The 22,243-nt window shown below is 42.4% G+C and overlaps 2 protein-coding genes across 2 annotated transcripts in view; one reads left to right on the top strand and one right to left on the bottom strand.

Moving 5' to 3' along the window:
• Positions 1–10,948, top strand: part of ZDHHC17 (zinc finger DHHC-type palmitoyltransferase 17) — a 65,603-nt gene extending 54,655 nt beyond the window's left edge. Inside the window, exons 13-17 of the mRNA XM_058022097.1 lie at positions 880–973; positions 4,210–4,293; positions 4,698–4,855; positions 5,679–5,773; positions 7,792–10,948. Of these exons, the coding sequence (XP_057878080.1) occupies positions 880–973; positions 4,210–4,293; positions 4,698–4,855; positions 5,679–5,773; positions 7,792–7,930 (570 nt within the window). The 3' untranslated portion in view covers positions 7,931–10,948. The remainder of the gene's footprint in view (positions 1–879; positions 974–4,209; positions 4,294–4,697; positions 4,856–5,678; positions 5,774–7,791) is intronic.
• Positions 10,949–12,818: 1,870 nt separating this feature from the next.
• CSRP2 (cysteine and glycine rich protein 2) lies at positions 12,819–21,533 on the bottom strand. The gene is made up of 6 exons (XM_058022098.1): positions 21,498–21,533; positions 17,693–17,811; positions 15,620–15,788; positions 14,482–14,614; positions 13,713–13,806; positions 12,819–13,122 (listed from the first exon to the last, which is right to left on the bottom strand). Exons 2-6 carry the CDS (start codon positions 17,802–17,804, stop codon positions 13,046–13,048), a joined length of 585 nt encoding a protein of 194 aa, XP_057878081.1. The 5' UTR covers positions 17,805–17,811; positions 21,498–21,533; the 3' UTR covers positions 12,819–13,045.
• Positions 21,534–22,243: the final 710 nt, after the last annotated feature.

The following is a 22,243-nucleotide window of genomic DNA, read 5'->3' as shown; positions in this document are numbered from 1 at the left end:
TAGCAAGTTAGAAAAATCACATGTGACATTCCACTTACCTCTGTAACTTGCGGTAAAGTTATGGTGTGCTTCTAGTAAAACATTTTTTCATAAATCAAGAGTGTTTCCCTATCTGCCAGTAGTCAGGAGGCGGGGGGGAAGAAATCTTAATTTTTGTAAAGCAAATATAACGTGCTTTTTCTTTGAAAGTTAACTAGCAGATACAAAGTGCTCATGCATATCAGTGTTAACACTGCAAAGCTCTGATGTATGTGGAAAATGAATGCTGTTTGTATCTCCAAATTTGAAGCTGGAAAATTATATACAGATGTGGCACCTTAAAAATGATGTGTGTGTATATACATATATATTTCAGAACACTTCTTTCAAGACATAACCTTTCAAGAAAAAATTCTGGGAGTAATTTAGTATTTTAAGTGCCATCGAGTTCTGCTTGTTGAATCATATTTCGGTCTTTAGAAAATAACCTGAAAAGTTTATGTTAGAGCTTGGTTATGAATGATACACAATCATGGAATTCAAGCTCATTCTTTATTTTCATTGTTAAAAGCTGAAATTAAACTGGTTGCTATACAAAGCTCAATAGCTGGAGGTGATAGAAGAACTTTGTATGAGGAAAATAGTTCTTCATGTAAGAAAAAAAATGTGAAAATCATTTCAGTGCAGTTTTAAGGATATTTGTGTTAAAAAATGAGTAGATTAAGCTAAATAGCTAGGATTGCCTTTAGAATTAGCTTCAAGTTTGAAGTTCTCTGAGGAATTAACAATAGCACAATCAATTTACATTTAAATGGAGGGTTTGTGTTTTCTCCTATTTAAAATACATCTCCTATTTAAAATAACTTGCTTTTCTAAACAGATGTTTGTTATCTATTGCAGATACGGAAGCCAGTGAGGTCCAAACACTGCGGTGTTTGCAATCGATGTATAGCGAAGTTTGATCACCACTGCCCGTGGGTGGGGAACTGCGTAGGTGAGCAATTTGCTAAAAGGCTCTGCAAGGTTTGGCTGCTCTCATTTCACAGTGGAAGTGACTTGGCTTCTTAAGAAAAGCTTTTCAGTATTGAGCTCAATTCTTTTTCTACTTGTGATTCTCTGCATTATTCTCATTTGTATTGTCTGTTATATACCTGTCCTCAAAATTGGTCTGTGTCTAATTCAGTTTGCTACATATGTATTTTAATTGACATGAAGATTTGAAGTTTAGTAGTGAAAAGATTCAAAGCTTTACTGCTGAAAAGGTATGTCCCAATTCCACAACTGATTATTATCCATTACATAAGATGAAATTTTTCATTTTGACCAATATTCAGTGGCTTATTGGTAGAGTATGTGTATTTAAAATTGTTATGGTTATGCAAGTTAGATCCAGAACGACTTCCTGTTGAGGTATTCTCCTCTTTTTGACCATCAAGGTTGTCTTTTGTTCTCCCCAGTGATTATTAAATGAATGGATATAAAACAGAAATAAAGTCTCTAAATGCTGCTATTTCCAGTCATATTTTTTGAGAAACTTATTTGAAAACCATTATTATGCAGGGAGCACTGAAGACCTCTCAGCTAGGAAATGAGTGCAGCTTGCTTCACGTGTTTAATTTTTTAGGACACAAGCAGAGGTAACTTTAATCTTGGGGAGGAGTTAAGACCTGGGTTCACTGACAGTTGACAGTGTCATAAATGCTTCATTGTAGTCCTTTCAAATAGACATAATAGTGAATAATCAGAGTAGTTTGGTCTGAAAATCAAGAGTAAAATCTTGGCATTTAAATTGTAATAGAACATTTCTAAAGTCTCATTGATCAATTTATATCACCCCCTTCTGTTTTATGTTTCCTACAGATGTTACTATCTGAGATATTTTTGTTTTATATTTTAGATGTTTTACAATGAAAAACTAAGAAATTTTTAATTCAGACAGGCAGGGGAGCATGGGCTCAGGTTTTACAAGATACCAAGAAGTATGTGTCAATGGGACAGAAAGATCCAGTATTTTAATCTGTAACCAGAAAAAACCAAAAAACAAATGGGGAAGGAAAGCCCTTAGTTTGAGTGTATCAGTGATGGGATTAGGGTAGGTGGAGGAAATGGTTTTTAAGTCACAGTGATGATGGAAAAGTAGAATCTGTCTTTTACTGGTAGTGTACAGAGAGGGGTAACTGGAGGTAAACTTAGGGCCCTTGAAAGTATGCTGGGAAAAAGCATTTGAAATCACAGTATGGGAGCTGGAGTGAACTGGAGGGATGGTGGTTTGAACAACCATATATGGCTTCTCTGTCTCACATTGGTACGTGGTCACTCTAAGCATGGGATTGCAAAACAGAATCCATTCTTAAAACAGCATTTGTGGTATGTTTGCCAAAAAGGGAAACATGAATCATGCCTTTCTGGAAAGGTGGAATTTGGATGTGTGTGGAATGTGTTAAAAGGATAAGAATGTTGCTAAAGATAGGACTGAGAAATCTTGTAAGAGTGTTTACAGACACTTTAAAATAAATCCTTTGAGGATAAAACTTGGCACATAGAATATTTTTACCATTCTTAAGAGGTTGACAAAAAGTGGAGACTATTTGAAAAATAAAGGAATTGGCAACTAGGGCAAATTTTTTTCCTCAAAATTTTAGTTAAAATACAGCAAACAAATCTCTGGAAGTGATGATATTTATATTCTAAATGGAGCATCAAAATAGCGTTATGTTTTTCTACAGTTTTTAAAATTTTATTTTAACTGCGGAGGATGACTCTATTCCTGCCAGTCCAGGAGGCAGCTGTAGAGCACAGTACTGTGTTTTGCCTAATCTTATTCAAAGTACAGGTTCTCCAGTTTATTTTTTTCACTTTTTTTTTCTTTTTGAACTGCAGTCAAGATTGTACTATTTCATTTATAGTTTTAAATGCTACATGTTTTTACCTCACACATATGGATTTCCTGTTAGGCAGAATTTTGTTTAGTATCACTAAAGATGTTGCTGAAAGAAGCATCCCATCAGATGTTTCTCAGATGGGCTTCTAGGCCACTGTTTAACTTCTGTGTTCTTTATAGAATGTCTTTTATGAAACTTAACAGTTCTGAAATTTAGAATGCAAATGAAAGTGATACCTTAGGGGCATTCCCACCACTTTCTCATATGCCCTTAGGTGATTGAAGGCAATATTACATGATTTTGTGTTTTCAGGAACTTGTTTGATTTTCAAGGAAGTGTCTTATGTTTAGTCTAGTTTGTGTTATATGTATGTTTTTCCTCATCTCTTATTTATACAGTCTTTCAGCTCACTTGCTAAAAGCACTTGATTATTTTCTGCCTCCAGAGGATGCTCTTGTTTTAGCAGGGAAAACATTTGACATAATAAAGAAGTAAATGCTGTGCTGGTAAATGATGACAGCCAAAGCTTTTGTAGCCCATTATCATCTCTGTGGGTTTAGTTTACAGCCTGGAGCTCTTGGAAGGTTGCAACACTGGACATATTTTACCAACAGAAGGAAGGCTGAGTACTTCAGAATTATGATGTACTCTCATAAAAGGCATATTTTTAGCTCTGCTACTGTTAAAAATAGATCAGTCTTTTAGTAACTGAGTTTTCTTGCATTAGAATTCTGTCTAAAGCAGAGTTGTTTTTATCCCATTCATTGTTATAGCTAGGTTTCCTAGACCTTGTTTGTTCAGTTACAGGTATTTGTTTTACAAGTTTTACCAGATATTTTATTTTTAGCTAGCTTCATCAGGCATCCCAACATAAGATTTGAGTTAGTTTATTATCAAAGAAGGTTGTATATTTGTTCATGTTTCTGTTACTTTTAACAAAGCGAACTCCATAGTTTGATGATTTTTCAGTAGCTTTTAACAAATACTTACAATTTTCAATTTCTGGCTGTTAAGGGCTCTGCAACAGCTGTCACCAACTTTGCTCTAAATATTGTCTATCATTAATTTTATTACCTCATGAAAGAGGTTACAAATGAATTACTGAATTGCAGTTGTAACATGACAGAAAATTAAAGTTGCTTTGTTGTCTGAGAAATAAAAGAAAAATCATAAGTAAACCAGCTAATTTCACTGTCTTGAAGTTATAGAGGCTTAATATTGTAGCATAATGTTTCTGTATACAATAATAAGCAGTCATTCTAAGCAAGCAATTAAACTTTCTGGTGTAATGTTGTTGTCTTTCTGCTGCTGAAAGTGTAGTAATTTGGTCCCTGTTGTGCAACTTTAGGAGCAGGGAACCATCGTTATTTTATGGGATACCTGTTCTTCCTGCTTTTTATGATCTGCTGGATGATCTATGGATGTATCTCTTGTGAGTAAATGTGGCTTTTGGCTTTTTTAAAAATTGCTTCTAAATATTGCTTCTGAATACTTTATCTCCTCATATGGATTTTTACAGGTCTTTGCCTTATCAGGGTTTTGGGTATTTTTATCCTGGAATTGAACTGCACATTAATATTTGATTATATTGGGTATTTTAATTTAGAAGATGTTTTTCTTGTTCTAGATCTTTTTTTTTTTCATCACAGACAAGTGTGTGCATGTGTCATGTATTCAAGGAGCTGGGAAAGGAAGAGAGAGCAAGTAAAGCTCAGAATTCTGACACTTGTCATTTTCTTATTTAATTTAACACATTCTAATGTGGACATTATATGTTGCTGTAAAACAAACATACCTTAAATCTTTGTATATTTTTTGACTTTTTTTTCCCTCTAGACTGGGGTTTCCACTGTGAGACAAGTTACACAAAGGATGGATTTTGGACCTACGTTACACAGATTGCTACCTGTTCTCCATGGATGTTTTGGATGTTTCTAAACAGTGTGTTTCACTTCATGTGGGTGGCTGTGTTACTCATGTGTCAGATGTACCAGGTATGGAAGGGCACTTCACTCATAATGCCATGTCTTGGGAGTGACATAAGAATATCAAATAGTTCTGTCGTTTAAATGTGCATGTTCATTGTGCTAGACCAAGTGTTTAATCTCTCAGCCCTGCTGGAGGAGGCAGGCATCTGCTGTCTCTCAGTATTAGGCATCATTCAGCTCTAATTCACATGGCCTTTTTTTTTTTTTTTTGCAAGAGGTTAAAATACCTACCTCTTGCTTTCCATTCTCAGACAAAAAGGTAAAACAGACCAGAAAAAGGCAACAAAGACTAATAGAGGATAAGAGCCATGGGGCAAATTTATAATAATGCTGTATGTTATTAACAGAAAGGGAGTGGTAACATGAAAGAGGATGCAATAATTTCTTACACTGCTTCAGTGTGAGTTGAGGCCATATTATTATACTCCAGTCTGACCAAACCCAAGTTGTTTTTCTTTTTATCCTTTCTATGGAAAGAAAAGTCATACTGAAAGCCTTGAAGTATGACTTGCCATTAATGAACCATGAGACTTAATTTCTATTTCCAGGAAATCTTCTGGAAAGATTATCCTCTAAAGCTTAGATAAAACTTACAGGAAGTTTAAATTTTGTCGTCCATTTTTACAATATTTGTCACTTACAACGTATATAAATTTCAAAGTCTTATGGTTTATATTTGCTTCTGATAATTTCCCCAGTCAAAAACTGGTTTGTTTAAAAATTAATTTAAAAACAAACCAGTAAATTGGGTCCTTTCTCAGTCTGTCTTGTGCAGTACTTGGTTGCATGTTTTTATGTGAGCTAAAATACTTATTCTTCCTGTCTTAAGATATCTTGCTTGGGTATCACAACAAATGAAAGGATGAATGCAAGAAGATATAAGCACTTTAAAGTTACAACCACATCTATTGAAAGCCCATTCAAGTAAGTTTTGAAGCCTATACAATTTTCTTATTTGTGTAGCCTTACATACATTTGAATCACGTTGCTTGTTGAAGCAGAACACATCTAAACACTTCCAGACAGTTTTCTCTACTTGGAGTGCTGAATCTTGTCAGCTATTTTCAGTTACACATTCTGTCCAGTTAAAGGAAGTGATTAATGTTTTGTAGCATAGGAGGGACAAACACAGAAAAGAATGCTTTCCAGAAGTGGTTGTATTTCACTGTAGAGTTGATGGGGAAATAAGTATCATCTTTATAAAGCAGATGCTCAGACCAGAGGTAGTTGCTTACTGCAGCATGTCTGTGTTGACCTGGACATTAATTTCCACACTGGGCACTTCCTCCTGAGTAATACTTACTGTGCTGGTGAAGTTGCTGTGTGCAGTAGCTTCCCTTTTTCTCTTCTGTGAGAAGAGAGACTTCCCTTTCTTCCTATTCATCAGGAAGAGCATGGCCAAAGCTGTTTGTGGGGAGGGAGCAGGATGTCCCAGGAACTGAAGTGGGTGTTGCATGGGTGAGAGCAGGCTGATGCATACAGTTTTTGGGCATCAGTATGTAAAAGAGTAGGTTGGGATTCTGGTTTCTGTAATGATGAGGGTGCAAGATGAAAGATGGGGGCTTGGGGATGAAATAGCACTGAGATGGAATACAGGGTCATGGAGCAGCTTGTGGAGCCAAAGCAGGACATAAATGAAGGCATGAAGCTGGTATATTGGTGGGTTGAGAGCATTTTACAAAAGGAGCTGGAAAAAGAAAAAAGTACATCTCATCCTGCTGCACATGCTGTGCCTCCTGTGGGAGCTGCTGCTCTTTCTGGTGCAACACAGGGTAAAGGAGATAGGAAATGTGATCAGGAGCAGTCAGCATGGATTCACACAATCCTGTGCAATGAGCTCTGGGATGATCCTGGTTGAGCCAAGGACCCACTGTGGTCTCTTTCAACCTGCCCATTCCGTGATTCTGTTCTGTAGCAGATGGATTTCTGTGCTAGGAATTTGTGTGGTCTTTTTTTTAATATCTCTTCGTAGAAAACTTGTGAGAAGCAGACAAGCATTTCTTGTAGTTGCAGTGTTCCTACAGATTAGAGTTGTAACAAAACCAAATAATTTGCCTGGAAAACACAGGGTGGTGCACAGGATAAGAAAAAAGTGCTGGTTTGATCCCAAATTGCTGTCACATTCACAAACCATTTTTACTGAAATAGCTGCTATTATAAAAATTACACCTGAAAATAACACCAGATGTCTGAAATAACTGACTTGGCATCACCTGTCACATGAAGCATTGACATCAAATAGTTTCATCTCCTTTTTGCTTAGACCTGCTCTCTCCTATATCATTACATGAACTTCTCTTCCAGAAAACTATGATCTATTCAGCCCATTATTCAGTCTAATTAAGTTAAAAATTCCCAGCATGCTGGGAGTTTTTATGTAGCTTTCTTAAATATTTGACAGTTAATTGATTCAGCCACAGAAAGTGCTTGAATAGTTCATTTAATTCAGATCATGGTTTCTTAATTTTGTGTTGCCAAGGGACCTGGTTGATTCTAGACCTGCAGCTGGTGAACCAGTATGTATGCAGAAACAGATACCAATAAATATGGAAATTATTCTAGGAAGACATTCATTTCATGCCATTTTGTTTTGCATCCATCTGTACAATGCAACTGTCCTCTTAAAACAGGATCTGACCTACCAGGTTGTGCTACATGGTGATGGACTGCTAAAAACATGTTTTGGTGGGTAGTGGAAGAAAGTTGGTGTCTTGATTATGCCCAAGGATCAAACATTTACCAGTCTGGTGACCACTTCTTATTTCAGAACTTATTCATCAACTTGCTGATCAAGTATGAGAAAAATTCTGAACAGAGCTCATTTTCTAAAGTTAGAAACTTTAAGGGTGGAGAATCGAATTTGTAGGTAGGCAAAAGATTGTGTACTTTGTAAGATGAGCTATGATATTGCTTGCTAATGTGTGTTTCTCTTTTGTTTTTAGCCATGGATGTATAAGGAACATTATAGACTTCTTTGAATTCAGATGCTGTGGGCTTTTTCGGCCTGTTATTGTGGACTGGACAAGGCAGTATACAATAGAATATGACCAAACTTCAGGATCAGGCTACCAGCTAGTGTAGCACCACCTTCATCCTGTGAGCATATCATCCTGAGTGGTGCCTGGAAAATTTTCCCTCTCTCTCTCTCGACTCCGCATCCCTTGAAGAGTAGCATGCTATGTGTAGGGCTGATGATGAATCATAAAGGTACCTTCTCTTCATCAGAATTTTATTAACAAAAGTAAAAATGGACAGAATAAACTGCCAAACCTGATAAGGAAGAGGAGGAGGATCAAAAAGGGATTTTAACAGTTCTTAACATGAGAATTATTCATGACAACATATTCACAGTATTTGTTATCGGGTTTTTTATTTAATGTCTTTCACAATGGAGCATGAGATTATTGAAGTATTGACATAAGTAGTTATATTGTGCTGAGCAGAAAAATTTGTATCCCAATATCAATTATTCCACTGAAACAAGAATCTAGAATATAAAACTAAATTTCATGATACAGAGTTCACTGATCTCTATGTTGTAGTTCCTGTAATGTGATTTTTTTAATACAGATTTTCTGTAGTAAGATGTACATTGAAAAATGTGCTTTTCAGTACATTGAAAAATGTGCTTTTCAGTACTGTTATAAACATCCTGTGGTGGGGATCCCCTGTAACATGTTAAGTTATAGCAGTAGGGCACGTCAGGTAATGTTGAGTAAAAATATGTTGCCCACGTTTTTTGGTGATTGTTTTTGCCACCAGTTAGTGGTACAACTAAATACTTGTAACAACCCTGTTCTGAAATAATGTAGTCTGAAATAAACAGCTGCGCCAATAAGGAAAGCTTTTCTGTCAAAGTTAAAGCCCTGCCTAAATGCATGATACACCTGTAAAATTAGTTTACAGCATATAATGTTCAGGGAAAAAAGTGGGGAAAAAAATAATTATCTTTGAAGTAATTGTATAAGCAACTTACAAACTAGCGATGTTTTAGTATTAGGTTTGGTCCTCATACAGTACAGTGTAGTGTATTTGGAGACACATTGGAAGAGAAATTACATGGGGGATACCACAGATGTTGAAGCAAAAGTCTCAGTTATTAAAAGACAAGATAGTTTACAATTGAATGCAATTGGAGAAGAAGAACTCAAAGTTGCCTGAAGTGCTTATTTCATTTGGATGTGAAATAATGGAACCCAAACTTTAACAAAAACAAAAAATTAAGAATCCCCATAGTGGCACGTGCGCACAGAAAATGCAGAGCAGTGTTCTGAGGAAGATGGTGCGTTGGCACCTGGAAATCACCCTTAATTTCTGTTTTTAAGTTCTCATGCTACAGATGTGTTTGGAAGGTAAGGAATGATCTGAAATTGCATTCCAAAGGGGCTTTTCTTGAATGTGATGCACTGATTTTTGTTATGGTGTTTTCATATACTCATAGTGAATTGTTCACTGCTTCCTTAACTATTGTTTACAGAGAGACTGAGAATCAGTTTAGTTCTCTTCTAAGTGCTGTAGCAACCCAGTGGTTCAAGGAACCTGTGAGGGGAGTTTGGGGAGGGTCCTGAAAGCAGATGTCTGAGACCAGTGTAAAGAATGTGTATCTGTATATAAATAATTTATCAAATAGTTTTCTCTCTGTGAGTGTGTGTTTAGTGTGTTTAAAGCTGCTCATTTTCATTTTATTCAACCAAAAAAGTATAGGAAGATATCTAATGAGCTTTTAGTGATGTTAAATATTGCTGTTAATAGGCATTATGCCCTGCAAATTCACTGCATGTTTGATGCTTGGCAAAATTAGCGTTTTCTGTAATATGCAGATTACAGATAATAAAGCAATCTAGTGGTATTCCCGGCCCTTGCCTTAGTAGGAGGAGCAGTGAAACTGTAAATAGTTGATGTTCAGTATTTGCAAGTAAACATTTTTTCTGTAGTTGTTCATTGATCTCAAGACACACACTTAGTTTGCAAGTACCAGATATCAGGATTTACAGAAGTGCAGCATCAGAGTCCTTGAATGTTTAATACTGGAAAAATCAATGTTGTCTTGGACACTTTTAGCAGGAGAGGTTTGGGTATAGGGGTGAATAATCTTTGGCTACTGTTGTCAGACAAAATTTGTAATCCTAACAAAAACATGCTCTATTTCTGTGAAAACAGTTGACTTCAGTTATTCATATTTTTTTTCTAATCAGAAAAAAGCATGAAAGCTTTACACTATGGTTTGTTTTGATCACCAATGATGTTCCGCATATTTTTTCATTAATTTCTTTTTTCACATTTTAGTTGGGGGTAGGTTGGCTTGAGGAGCTTCAGTACACTTTATAAAATATCACCGAGTTCAGTGCATGATGCAAGTTTTGGTCACATTTACCCAGTAGCATTAAATGCCATGAATTGTATCGTGCACTCCATGTCAAAAATGTTTGCAAAAGAAGAGGTGATCCTTGGTAGCACATAGGAAGTTCTGCACTATTTCCATGCCAGTAGCTCTCTGGTGACAGATTTGTTGAGACCTGCAGAATCTGAGCTATAGAAGGTAGTTGAGAAAATTAACATGCATATATGGATTTGGGATGTATGAAGTTTCCAGTGCAAAATGTAACTTGTCTTGAGTAACACTGAATTGTTGATGTGAAATCATAAAGCAAGCAGGGGGGAGCCAACTATGCAGCATTTTTTCTGTCAAGTTATCAAACTTAAAATTCACTTGTTGAACCAAAACTGCATTGCTTCTGAAACTTAAGCTGATCTAGACCAACAGATCAGACCAACTTAATCTGACATAGGTAGAATAAATAGGAATTTTGTCTTGGCCCTAAACATGTGCTGTTTCTTTGCAGGTTTTTGTATTCTTTGATGTCCACCAGATTTTTTTTCAATTAATATGTAAAACAGCATCACTACATTTTAAGCTGTGGATTTTTTTGTATATTATTTATAACTGTGCCAAGTATTATTTTAATACTGTCAAGATCTTGATGTGTATTACATTGTGAACAAAAAAAATCTGTAAAATGTTTAATAAACTAGCTCTCCTTACGTAAATTAAATCTGTTAAATTTTGTAAGTTATTAATCAAATAAATATTGACTCTTAGATGCAGTGTTTGTATTGACTTGGGGTGTGATTTCATACAGTGCAGTTTGTGTCCAGTTTCAGAAGCCTTTCTGGAAAGAGGTACAGCTGTCTTACAGATGGCATGCACCCAAATCTGAACAGATGTGAAATCCTATGAGTTACTACACTGTGGTAAATTACACCTTTGCACTACCAATTAAAGTTAGCATTCACTAAATTAAATATTCCTGTCTTTTGAGTGAAGCATGCTGGCAAGCATGCTTTCTTAAGGGAGAACTCCATCTAGGTAATGCTTCATGTGGCCTAATGTCCTTTCATATATGACATTATAATAATGTCATTTGAAGTATTCTAAGGGTCAGCCAGGCATCTACATAGGGCTAGGATGTGTCACCAAGATGTGTGCTTCTGAGTGGCACTTGCAGGACACAGACTGCCTTGGCTATTCTGATCCACACTAAAGGTTAGAGTTTGAGCAGAAACAAGGTAACAATCCATGTTCAAATCTAATCAGGATATTTATAACCAGCAAGGTGTATTAAAGTGTAAGGCTAGGACTTAGGAGCACATCTAAAGGGAAGAAAAAAGTGTTTTTCCGCTGAGTCTTGTTTTGCTATTGGCATTGAGAATTGGTGGTGGTGTTCACCCCTTCCCCAAGCAGTGTTCCTGGTGAGGCTGTGTCTGGGCTGACCATCCATGAGCTTGTCAGGAAAAGACCAAAAGACCAGGGAAGACTTTCAACCTGTGCTGAAGATCTCCATCCAAGATTTGCAGTTCTCCACCAGAGGAATTGCTGTGTTTGGGAGTCTTGATGATTTGAAAGCTGGCTCCTCCTGGGTTTGGGGTTTTTTGGAAAGAAGCCAGCCCTCTGCACCCTCATTATGCTTCCACTAGAGCTCAGTGCCTTGCACCTCCCATTAGCTGCCTTTTAGTAAAATCAGACTTACTTGCTATGAAAGCAATGTCAATGGTATGAGTAGCAGGACTGAGTTTTTCCTAGGTTTCCTAGGCTGTGCTGTTGTTTACTGTCTCACTCCCACCTGAAATGTGCTGCTTCAGAGTTACTGTTGTCTTTTTCAGCTCTAATCTTTCCTGCTCTGTGAACTGGACAAGTTATTGGGTCACTGGGCTGGCTTGTTTTTCCTCCTATCCGCATGGTTCCTTTATAACCTGTACAAAATACTCTTTGTGTATTATTTTGAGTAGTACATATTTTTCTAATTAGGCTTTTGGCTTGAACTGCTTCACTGCCTCAGACCACGGTCATAGATGTTGCTTGAAACTGCTTTAGACCACGCTGACACAATTGCTTAGTGTTTCATTGCAGCAGTCCCAGTTATATGTGTTTCCATAAATTCAGTGTTGTGAAAGGTTCTTTTATCCCAAAAAAGTATCAGCTTGTTTCTCAAACTAGACAAGAGTTTCAAAGTTCTTTTCCTATCTTTACCTAACTTCTTAATCTGCAGCTGTCTGGGTGGAGTATTCCTGCACAGTAAGTTCTGTGCATAACAGTACCTCAATACCAAAGCACGCTCAGTCCCCCAGAATATTACGCTTTGGTTTTCATTTACTAGAGACTGTGCCAGAGACAGGCAGCCATTTAGGCACACAGGTACCCCTTATCTATCACTTTCAGGGCTGTGTCACCCTAGAGAGCAGTAGATTAAGATTTACTACTTTTGTGCAGCAAGCAGCTCTTTGCCTTGCACACACATATATTATGGTGTGATGCTGGAGGAGAGTTATTCAGCGCTGAAGGCCATGACTGCGTATGTCCAGCTTTCAGCAGAGCTGTGCATCAAGTCTGTAAAGCATCATTCTTCCACCCCTGAAGTACCCAGTAACACTCCCCTCACTTTTATTGTTGACAAAGTAGGCAACACTTAGATTTAGGGTATATCAACAAGCAAAGCTTTATTACATTGATACTCAGTATTAAAAGTGTTACAGTGTGATATACAAGGCAAGAAAAAAAGCATTGTGTGTGTTTTTAAAATCATTGGCTGAAGGTACACTACAGTAACTAGTATCTGTTTCACAGTAGTTAGTAACATTTGGAAAACTCTTGCTCCTTCTGGCAGGATCTCAGCAGAACTGGAAGTCGTTTTAGCCCCCTCACTGGGCATGAACAAGGGCACCTGCTCCCTGGCCATACCCAAATCCCTTGGGGCCAAAGTTCTTCGCGTAACAACCTGTGAGAAAGATGAACACACAGTAGCTGAGTCTTCTAGCACATTAATTAAGAACAGCACTGTGGGCTAAGCCTCTCAGTGGCTTCTCCTTAGTCACTAGAATATCCCCCTGGGAAGCAACACTTAGAAACATTTTGTTAAGCTGCATAACTAACAGGACTGAACTCAGTAGCCAGGACTGTTCCATCTGTGTAGCTCCCCGCCCACTCTGTGAGAGCAATTCACAGGTCCAGTCTGTGGCTTGGTATCTGTAAGTCATTTGTTGTCATCAAACCACTGTGTGGATCAAGTTTACATCCACAACCACTCAAGAAGGCAGAGCACAAACAAGGCTTGTTTCCTTACTCTGATCAGGCACAGGGCAAGGCTGCTGCTGCATTTTTCAGTATGTGATGTCTTACTTGATGCAGATGTCAATTACATCAGCAGCTTCAGTAATATCCATTTCATTTTTTACTCTATTCCTATGACTTACAGAGCGCTTCCATGTGACTGTAAGCTGAACGTTTCTTATATCAGCAAGACATTGACTATTTGTCCTTGTAAGGCATCTTGAACCACAAACAAATGCTCTTTGCTTCTTTTCTCACCTTTACAATAGATTTCTCCCTCTTTTTCAGTTAGGGTTGTAGATTCTAGGCTTTTTCCACACTTGGCACATCGGAAGCAGTTCTTGTGCCATGGCTAGAGAAAAAATAAAGACAGTAGTATTAACACACAGGATATCCAAGTTGGTAAAAACCCACATTAACTGGAGATATCTGCATCACTATTGGTTAGAGACTGGTGCAATGAAAAGCAGCTGAAGTGCACCAGCAGCAGACAAGAGCATCTGCATTTCTGTGAGCAGCACAAAGCCCCAGATTCCATCCAACATTCTGCTCAGAGCAGCACTCTGAAAGTTTGGGCTTGCTGTGATCAATTCAGAGCAATCTTGGCTCTCAGTAGCAAGTAAGCCAGACACCAGGCAGACTGATATGCAGTTTAACATGGTATTTTCAGAGACCATCCCCCTTCAGATGAAACATCCTTTAGATGAAACATTCGGCCTCCCTCACAAGCTGCACACCTAAAGATTGTTTCCTCTTCTGGGTGAGGGGCTTCTGTCGCTTTCTTCAAGTCTTAAACATGAGACAATATTAAATCTTCACCTTTGAAATCTAAAGCGATCACTCATCACCCTGCATTTCAAGTGCTTTTTTTTCAATTAAGTTGATTGATTTGATTATTTCCAGTGCAAAGAAATGCAGTTTTAAGGTAACTGCCCTGCAGTTGGTTCCCTGCTGGGACTGACGTCACACACCTTGCCCAATTTAAAGTCCACATAGCAGGTACAAAACAGCACATGCAGTTCCTTACCTTGCCAGCTCCTATTACTTTCTCTGCTGCATAAACAGAATCACCACACCTGGAGCATTTCTCTGTCCCTCCAAACTTCTGAGCGAACTTGGAAGGGTTTGGATTTGTGGTGGGCCGGTGAGGAGAAGGCGTGCTGAAAGAAACAGGAGATTTGTTTTCTCTACTCTTACTCAAATGATCTCTTGCTCTGCTTAGCAACATGAACAGACCACGACCCAGCAGATAGTACAGAATACAGTACTGCTGCAAAACTGGAGAAGTAAGTTACCAGAAAGGCTATCCAATTACACTTGGTAGAGAAAAAACCAAAGCCACAACAACAAGAAGAGAAAGGCCAGGCTTTAAAGGATAAAAAGAAGGTACTGTAAAGGCTAATTTCTTCAGAGCCTTCCTTTTTTCACTTAACTAGAAGAACTGAACTCCATCAGAACATGGATTTTTCAGACAGTAAGCTACAAATAATTCTGTTAAGTTCCTGTCCACTGATTATAATCAGGAACCTGAATGGATCACTGAACTTGGCTGCAGAGCATACATCATATAAATATTAAGCAGTCATTTGGGAACTTGCATGAAGCACATTGTGAGACATACCTCAGCTTCTTTCCACAGAAAAGCTGTGCTTTTCTGGCATTCCTAATGCTCTGCTTTACAGCAAGAACTTAATCAGATTAGGAATGTTTACTATTTAATGTGACTTTTGGTTTTGGCTATAATTAAGCACAAATGGTTCTTCATTTGCCAATTAAAATTCATTCTGCTTGTGGCCCCAGATTCCCAGTTGTCCAAATCCATCCCTGCAAGAATCTGTAGAACGGTAGAGCAATGTGAGACCCACATTCACATCTGCGAGCTCATGCAATGCCATCAGCAGCTCCATAATCCAATCCCCTATGGCTCATTCATAAAATGAGTGTGTCCTTGCTTGCACTAACTCCTGCTTCTACTGTTCTGACTCACACAATCACCAGTGGGAGCTTCATGCAATGCAGGTTCAATGCCCTGCATTCAACTAGACTGGGGTATTTTGCAGCGTTTCTATTCCCAACATGAACATAAACAAAATCCAGCCTGAAAGACTCCTCTGAAAATAGTACTGAAGGACAAGGGCCATGCACCCCCAACTCAGTTCACTCACCTCTCAGGCTTGATGCCTAGTCTCTCTCCCCTGTCCATGTTCAGCGTGCCTGCCCCTTGGCCATATCCATAACCTTTTGGGCCATACTTTTTCCCATAGCAAGACTTGCAGTAAACCTCAGCATCATGAATTGCTACAGTTGTGCTGTCCAAGTTTTTCCGGCAGACCACTGGAGGTAAAAAACCAAAACAATTAAACTGCCTTAAGGGACTATTTCCATCAGCACACATGGTAAGCCAAAAATCAAGTGAGAAGTGATGTGGTTTTCCCTGTCCAAAATTCTTCCCATTAGGCAGTGGGGCCACCAGAGATTAGAGGGAGCGAGTTGCTGTTTGAATTTGTGAATTATGCTTAGCCCCATAAAGGGCTCTATTCCCTCCCACCTCTTCATGACCGTGACATTTAAAGCCTGGAAACTTGCCGTGGTTTGATGAACGAGGCTGCTCAGAAACCCAGAGAGGGCAGTCTGCAGTTTCCCTTGACAGATGCCATACAGCATGAAGCCAAAGCCTATCAGTACAGAAGAGCCCCTGCTCTGCCCTTTTGGCCAGGGTGGGGCTGGGAAAAACCCGAATCTTCAAGGTTTCCCACCTCCCTCACCCCCCAGTACTGCTTCAGGGCAGAGCTGGGGCTGGTTCTCAGCTGACACAGGAGGGGCTGTGCTTTTCTGGCATTCCTACATTGTCCTCCAGCACAATGAAAGCCCTCTACTCAAGGTTACAGTAGAAAGGAGAACTACTTCCTTCCTAAACCTCCTTTTGTATGGCAACTGCCGTGCCCTTTCCATCTGCAACAGCATTATGCCCATGAAAAAGAATTTGGGGGAGAAAAAAAGAAACACTCTCAATGAATTTTTTGTTTTAAGATTTTAATGTCTGCAAAACACTGGGTGACTTTTGTGTATGGCAATCATTAACTCCAAGGTTCTTTTTATATAATATCCAATAAGTAAATGAATTAATGCATGTTTGTTAAGCCTATGGACTTTAACCCCAACAGAAGTATGCACTAAGGAAAACCATGTATTCAGACACACTAGAGCCATTGTTTGACTGCAAGTTCTAGGTTTCTTTTAATACTAACTCCCATAAAAGGCTGAAAATGAGGCAGCCGAGGCATCTAATCTTTGTTTTTTGTGACCACTGTAGAGCTCAAGGAAAGGAGTGTAGGTGTGCCGAGGCTCTCAACGCCAGCACAGCACACCAAGGTTAGGCAGCAGACTTAACAGCAAACTTGTTTGAGAGGCCCAGGGTGACTGCAGACAATATAAGAAGGCTAAACCCTAGTTCTGCCCATATGTATTAATCACCAACAAGTGGGGAAAAGCAGTACCTCATGTTTGCAATAAGGTAAAATTCTCTGATTCAGACAGAGAGGCTGTCTGCTCGCAAAGTAGGAGCCTCCGATTCACAGAGACCCTTTGTTCCCCTCATCTAAGCAGAGGTATTTTCAGCACAGAAAGCGATTTTCAATGCCTCACTAGGCTTGTTGGTTGGACTGGAAAATAATGCTTTGGACTCCTTTCATCTGAAATAAACCACAGGCCTCTGTGCCAAGAAAGTTTAGGCTTTTGGCTGTGCTAAAGCATCAACAACTCTGCTGTGCTTGTGTGCACTGCTGTCCTGGTCTGCACAGGACTCCAGGGCAGCAGTTTGATAACTGTTCCTGCAGCCTCTGCCAGCCCCAGGACCATGGGGAGAAGCCCAGCTGAGCTCAGATCAGTGCAAACAAGGCTCTGCCACTGGCCTTCCTCCTCTGCATGAGCCATGCTTAAGCCAGGTTTCCAGCCTCAGGATCCCTTAGACTCCTGAGGAAATTTGTACTCCTGGCAAGAATACAAATGGATGTGCTCTGCTCTGAGACATGACAAAACCTCTCACTGAGAGGTGAGCTCTCCCCTCAGGACTGCCAAGCCCAGGAAGCACATGGGGAAGCAGGAATCATGACGGACAAAGTCACCACCTCTGGCCACTGCCCTTCCCAGTGTCAGGGACACTTCTGTGGACCAGCCCCCTGCTGCTGTGACCCCCACAGACAGCTATAGCAGGAGAGATTTTGGAGGAGAGTACTTACTGCAGAGGAAGCAGCAGCGGTGGAAGCTCCTCCCGTCGCACTGCACCTCCTCAGCATGGTAGACGGTGCGGCCACAGGCTCCGCATTTGTTGCCACCTCCCCAGTTCGGCATGGTGGTTCTGTGTGCCCAGCCAGGCAGGAGGGGAGGAGGGCATCGTTAAATGCACATTAACAATTAAGAGACATTGTTAAATGCAGTGTCACCCTGGCCCCAGGACAGCTGGGCTTACAGGCTCCTTTAAACCAGATCTGTGAAGTTTGGGTGGCATCAGAGCACAACTCTGTAATTTCATCAACTGTTTAAAAACATGACCCTCCACTGCGTGAGAAGATTTTGGGACCAGTTCAATTTCCCAGCTCTTCAGATGCCAGACCATGCTTAAAGGCTTAGGCAGGCTCTCTACGGCTGTTTGTAAAAGCAGACGAACTGGCAAGGGGAACAGAGACCACTGCTGCTGAACAGCAAGAAAAACAGAGACACGGTCTTCACGAGCCATGTCCTCTGTCCCTGCCCAGGGATTTTGAAAGTTATATAAATTGGATATGCACAAATTACAGTTTCATGCAAAAGAGCTTTACTGTACCTGGAACGAATGCCCCCCCAGATGGATATAATTTCAGTTTCTATGCTTCACTAATGCTGGGCCTCTTGTCTGATAGAAGCAAACCAGTTATGCCAACAATGGCATTTTGTTTTACTGCAGGGCCTGTCATTTGGGATGTGGAACAAGCCAAAGTTCACTTCACCAGAAAACCACTTATTAGGGTTGTAGGAACATTCTGAACTCCTTTGAGATCACACCTGCACTTCAAAGAAGTTTAAGGGGGATTATTTTCCAGGGACTGCACCCCTGTTACATGAACTGCACCTTTACCAGGCCGGTATATCAACCAAACCCAACTGCTCAAGTAGCCACAGCTGATTTAAAAGGAAGTGAAACCCCCTCTCATGCATTACTTGCAATGGACACTCAGAAAACTCTGGGGACAGGCATCTCACCCAGTGTGTCAGCCTGTAGCCTTGGGAACAGTCTCTTACATTAAGCCAGAAGCAGTAGCTGTCCCATCTCAAGCTGATCTGCTCCCTCCTGAGCTCCCCTGCACTCTCTGGCACCACCATCAGTGGTTCCCCCCAGCTCCTCCCATTCACTGTCTGGGGTTAAAGCTCCAAAGCAGATCCCTGCCCATCACCCTCGAGATCTCTGGGGCTTTCCTCCCGCCACCACTGCCCCTACCGTGAGCTAACACAGCTGTGTTTGCTGAAGGCTCAGCTCAGCACCACCAGCTCCCACCAGCACAGAGCCAGCAGCAGCCGGACAGGGCTACTGCCTCCAGGAGCTCAACCCAGCAGAGCTGCTCAGCACTCATCACCCCAGTGCTCCCTACTGATCCTCATTTCACACAGGGCTTTTGGACAAGGACCGTGGTTTGCCCACAGGCACCTCCTGCCATCCTCCCCCACCAGCAAGAGCATTCCCTCCCTGCAGAGTTCCCACAGCAGGACAGGTCAGCCATCAGGGAGGGAGGCTGGGAAGGAATTTCTTGGGACTTCTGACTTTTCTCTGCAAAACTCACCTTTAGTTGCCCTGAGAGGCTCTCCTAGGCCTGACAAGGAGAAGATACACACAACATCACCCCCACACAAAGCCCAGAGCCTGCTGCCTTCAGTTAACTCTGTGCTCATCCCTCTGAGCCAGAAGCAGAGGACTACCAATCTCCAGCTGCCTCCCTTGTCAACAGAGAGGAACTGGAAGTGCCACCCCAGGGAGCCAGAGAGGAGCACTTTGCTTGAAGAGCTCTTTTCTCTAAGGAGTTTTTCTCCCAAAGCAGGGGACAGGCCTCAGCGCAGAGCGAGCTGCCTTGTACCCCAGGCAAGGTAGAGCAGACTCCCAAATCACAACTGAGAGCAGCAGTTTTGGCTAAACCTGAATTATGTGACCCATCTTGCTTGGTGAAACAAGCCTCCCACCCCAGCAGCATGAGCAGCAGCAGTTCAGCAGTGCAAGGTAGGACGTGTGGTTCCCAAGTAAGACATGCTTCCAGGTAGCTGCTACAAGACCTTTGTCCAAGACAGGCAGACAGCCATTCATGGCATGTGGGAAAGTGAGATTAGTTTATTAACCTAAATTGGGGCACTTTAGGTACATTCCTAAGCAACAGCTTAGGAACCTTGCTTGGAGTGGCTGAGCAGTGCCATTTGCACACTGACACCAATTACTGAGAAAGCCCTTTGTTTAATACTTCCATGGGATTAGCATCATTACTGCTCCATGGTTTAGCACTAATACCCTGACCTAGCTCATAAAATTAGTTTTATGACATTTCCCACTTTGCTTTTGTCATTCTTGGCACAACTGTACAGTCTAAAAATCAAGATTCCATTTCTTTTATCCAAGTGCTTGGCTGTGCTACCGCACAGCAGCTGACATCAATCAGAGCAAAGAGCGTCCTTAGCTAAAGAGAATATAGGCTGCACAACGCTCTGGAAAAGGAATGCAGGGACAGGGGGGGGAAAAAGAAAAGGAGAAAAGATTCCTTTCCACTTTGTTTGCTTTCCAAAATGTAAATGGTATTTGGTACAAGAACTACTTCTGTCTTTTCCTCTCATCACCACCATCCTCATGTTCTATTGTACATTTTCACGAGCCTGCATTACCTTAATCGTTTTGTTAGCAAACAATAATTCAGTTTCCATGCACACTACAGCTGAGGACCTGAATCAGGTTTCCCCAGCTTTGCCCCAGATTTCACATGAAATGTTGGGCAAGACAGGGTGCAGCTCCACCCTTTCTTCCCCGAGAGAGACAGAATACTAGACGACCCGACAACCATTAGCTAACTCAAAACTTCTGATAAGGGCTTTGGGAATTCATTAAATGAAAAATAAAAAGGAACTGAAGTCGGTAGGTCAAGGTAACCGTATTCTCTTCCAGGGAAAGTATTTCCATTTATCCTCCCCATGATGTTCCTATGACGCTTGCGTGGGAAGAACGGCAATATTTCCTCAGTTACTCAACAGCAGGAGCTGCCTCCTGGCAGCGGTGCTCAGGAGGCGCCTCGGGGGCGACGGCTGGTGCCCGGCAGCAGCTGTGCCCCGGGACAGCGCACCGCTCCTCACGGCCGTGCCCCGGGACAGCGCCCTGCTCCTCACGGCCCGCTCCTCACGGCTGTGTCCCGGGACAGCGCCCCGCTCCTCACAGCTGTGCCCCGGGACAGCGCCCCGCTCCTCGCAGCTGTGCCCCGGGACAGCGCACCGGCCCGGCCCGCTCCTCACGGCCGTGCCCGGAGCCTGCTGCTGCCCAGGGCTCGCTGCCGAGCGCCGGGGGGAGCGGGCTCAGACCGCCAGCCCCGCCTCAAGCCTGCCCTGCTCCCTCGGGACTCTCCGGCTGGTTCCCGCAGGCCTCCGGGGAGCTCAAAAGCAGCAATCAAACATCCAGGTGATCTCACTGCCAACACCAATAATTCTGGCTGTCTGCTGCGGCTTGATGGCAGCTGCTCGTATCCACGCATCCACGGGACAAGCCGCGGCAGCTGCCCAGTCATTTCCGACCCGTTGGCTAACAGCGGCTCAGATTCAAGAGACCTAAACCACCCGCAAGACAGGCACACAAGAATTCCAGGCTATCCGGTTATCCTAGACGGCTTTGCCGGGGAAGCCCGGTGCGTGGCAGCTCCGTCATTAGAGCAGCGGAGCGGGTGAGCATCGCTCCCGCCCGGCTCCTCCCCGGCCCCGGCTCGCCGTGTGCCGCTCGCCACCCCCGAGCCCTGCCGGGACCCGCTCCGGCCCCCCTGCCCCGGCACTCACCTCGGCTCGGCTCGGCGCGTCTCAGCCCGGCGCGGCCCCGCGGCGCCTTAAAGCGCCGGGGCGGAGCCAGAGGGGCCGGGCCCCGCTACCCGCGCTGGGCCGGCCGGGGCTCGGGACGCGGCGCTCGGCGCTGCCGGGGCCGCCCCGGGGGCAGCGGGACATGGCCCGGCTGCGGCCTCGGACCGCAGCACCCCAGCTTGCGGTTTCACCCAGTTTTAGGGTTTTGCTTGACGTACTTGCCGGCTCCGTGACCGCGTTTCCGCAGCACCCCAGCTTGCGGTTTCACCCAGTTTTAGGGTTTTGCTTGACGTACTTGCCGGCTCCGTGACCGCGTTTCCCCAGAGCACAGGGAAAGGATGCAGGGGTCGGGAAAGCTGTTTCCCAGGACGTGAGGAGCGGGCGCAGGCAGGAGCCTGTGCCCGGCTCATGGGAGCCTCGGGGACTCGGCACCGCGGCTCCCGCTGAACCGCTGCTCCAGCGGGGACTGATGAGGAGGGGCCACAATATTTTCACAAGAGGCCGGCAATTAGCGCTGTCTACAGCATGCTGGAGAAAACTGCCCGAGGCTTCAGCTGCTTTCTGTAAGCGTCCCAGTTTCCCAGGGCTGTTGTACACTGGCTCTGTCGGTTTCAGGATTATGCGCAGGGCTCCCTATGCCTAGCGGGAGATGTGGGCTTATCCCCTGCTCGTTATTAACCCAACACCAAGTCACCTACTCGCTGCCCACAGGAATGCCAGGCAGCACG

The sequence above is a fragment of the Melospiza georgiana genome, chromosome 4 (genome assembly GCF_028018845.1).
Source record: "Melospiza georgiana isolate bMelGeo1 chromosome 4, bMelGeo1.pri, whole genome shotgun sequence".
In the NCBI taxonomy this organism is placed as follows: domain Eukaryota; kingdom Metazoa; phylum Chordata; class Aves; order Passeriformes; family Passerellidae; genus Melospiza; species Melospiza georgiana.
This window is presented reverse-complemented; position numbering and strand designations above follow the sequence as displayed.

Excerpts from the sequence above, each read along its gene's own strand:
- CSRP2 (XM_058022098.1), bottom strand. The coding sequence starts at position 17,804 with ATGCCGAACTGGGGAGGTGGCAACAAATGCGGAGCCTGTGGCCGCACC. Across the intron at positions 15,789-17,692 it reads CCGCTGCTGCTTCCTCTGCA|TGGTCTGCCGGAAAAACTTG; the intron begins GTAAGTACTCTC and ends TTTTACCTCCAG. Across the intron at positions 13,807-14,481 it reads AAGTAATAGGAGCTGGCAAG|CCATGGCACAAGAACTGCTT; the intron begins GTAAGGAACTGC and ends TTTTTTCTCTAG.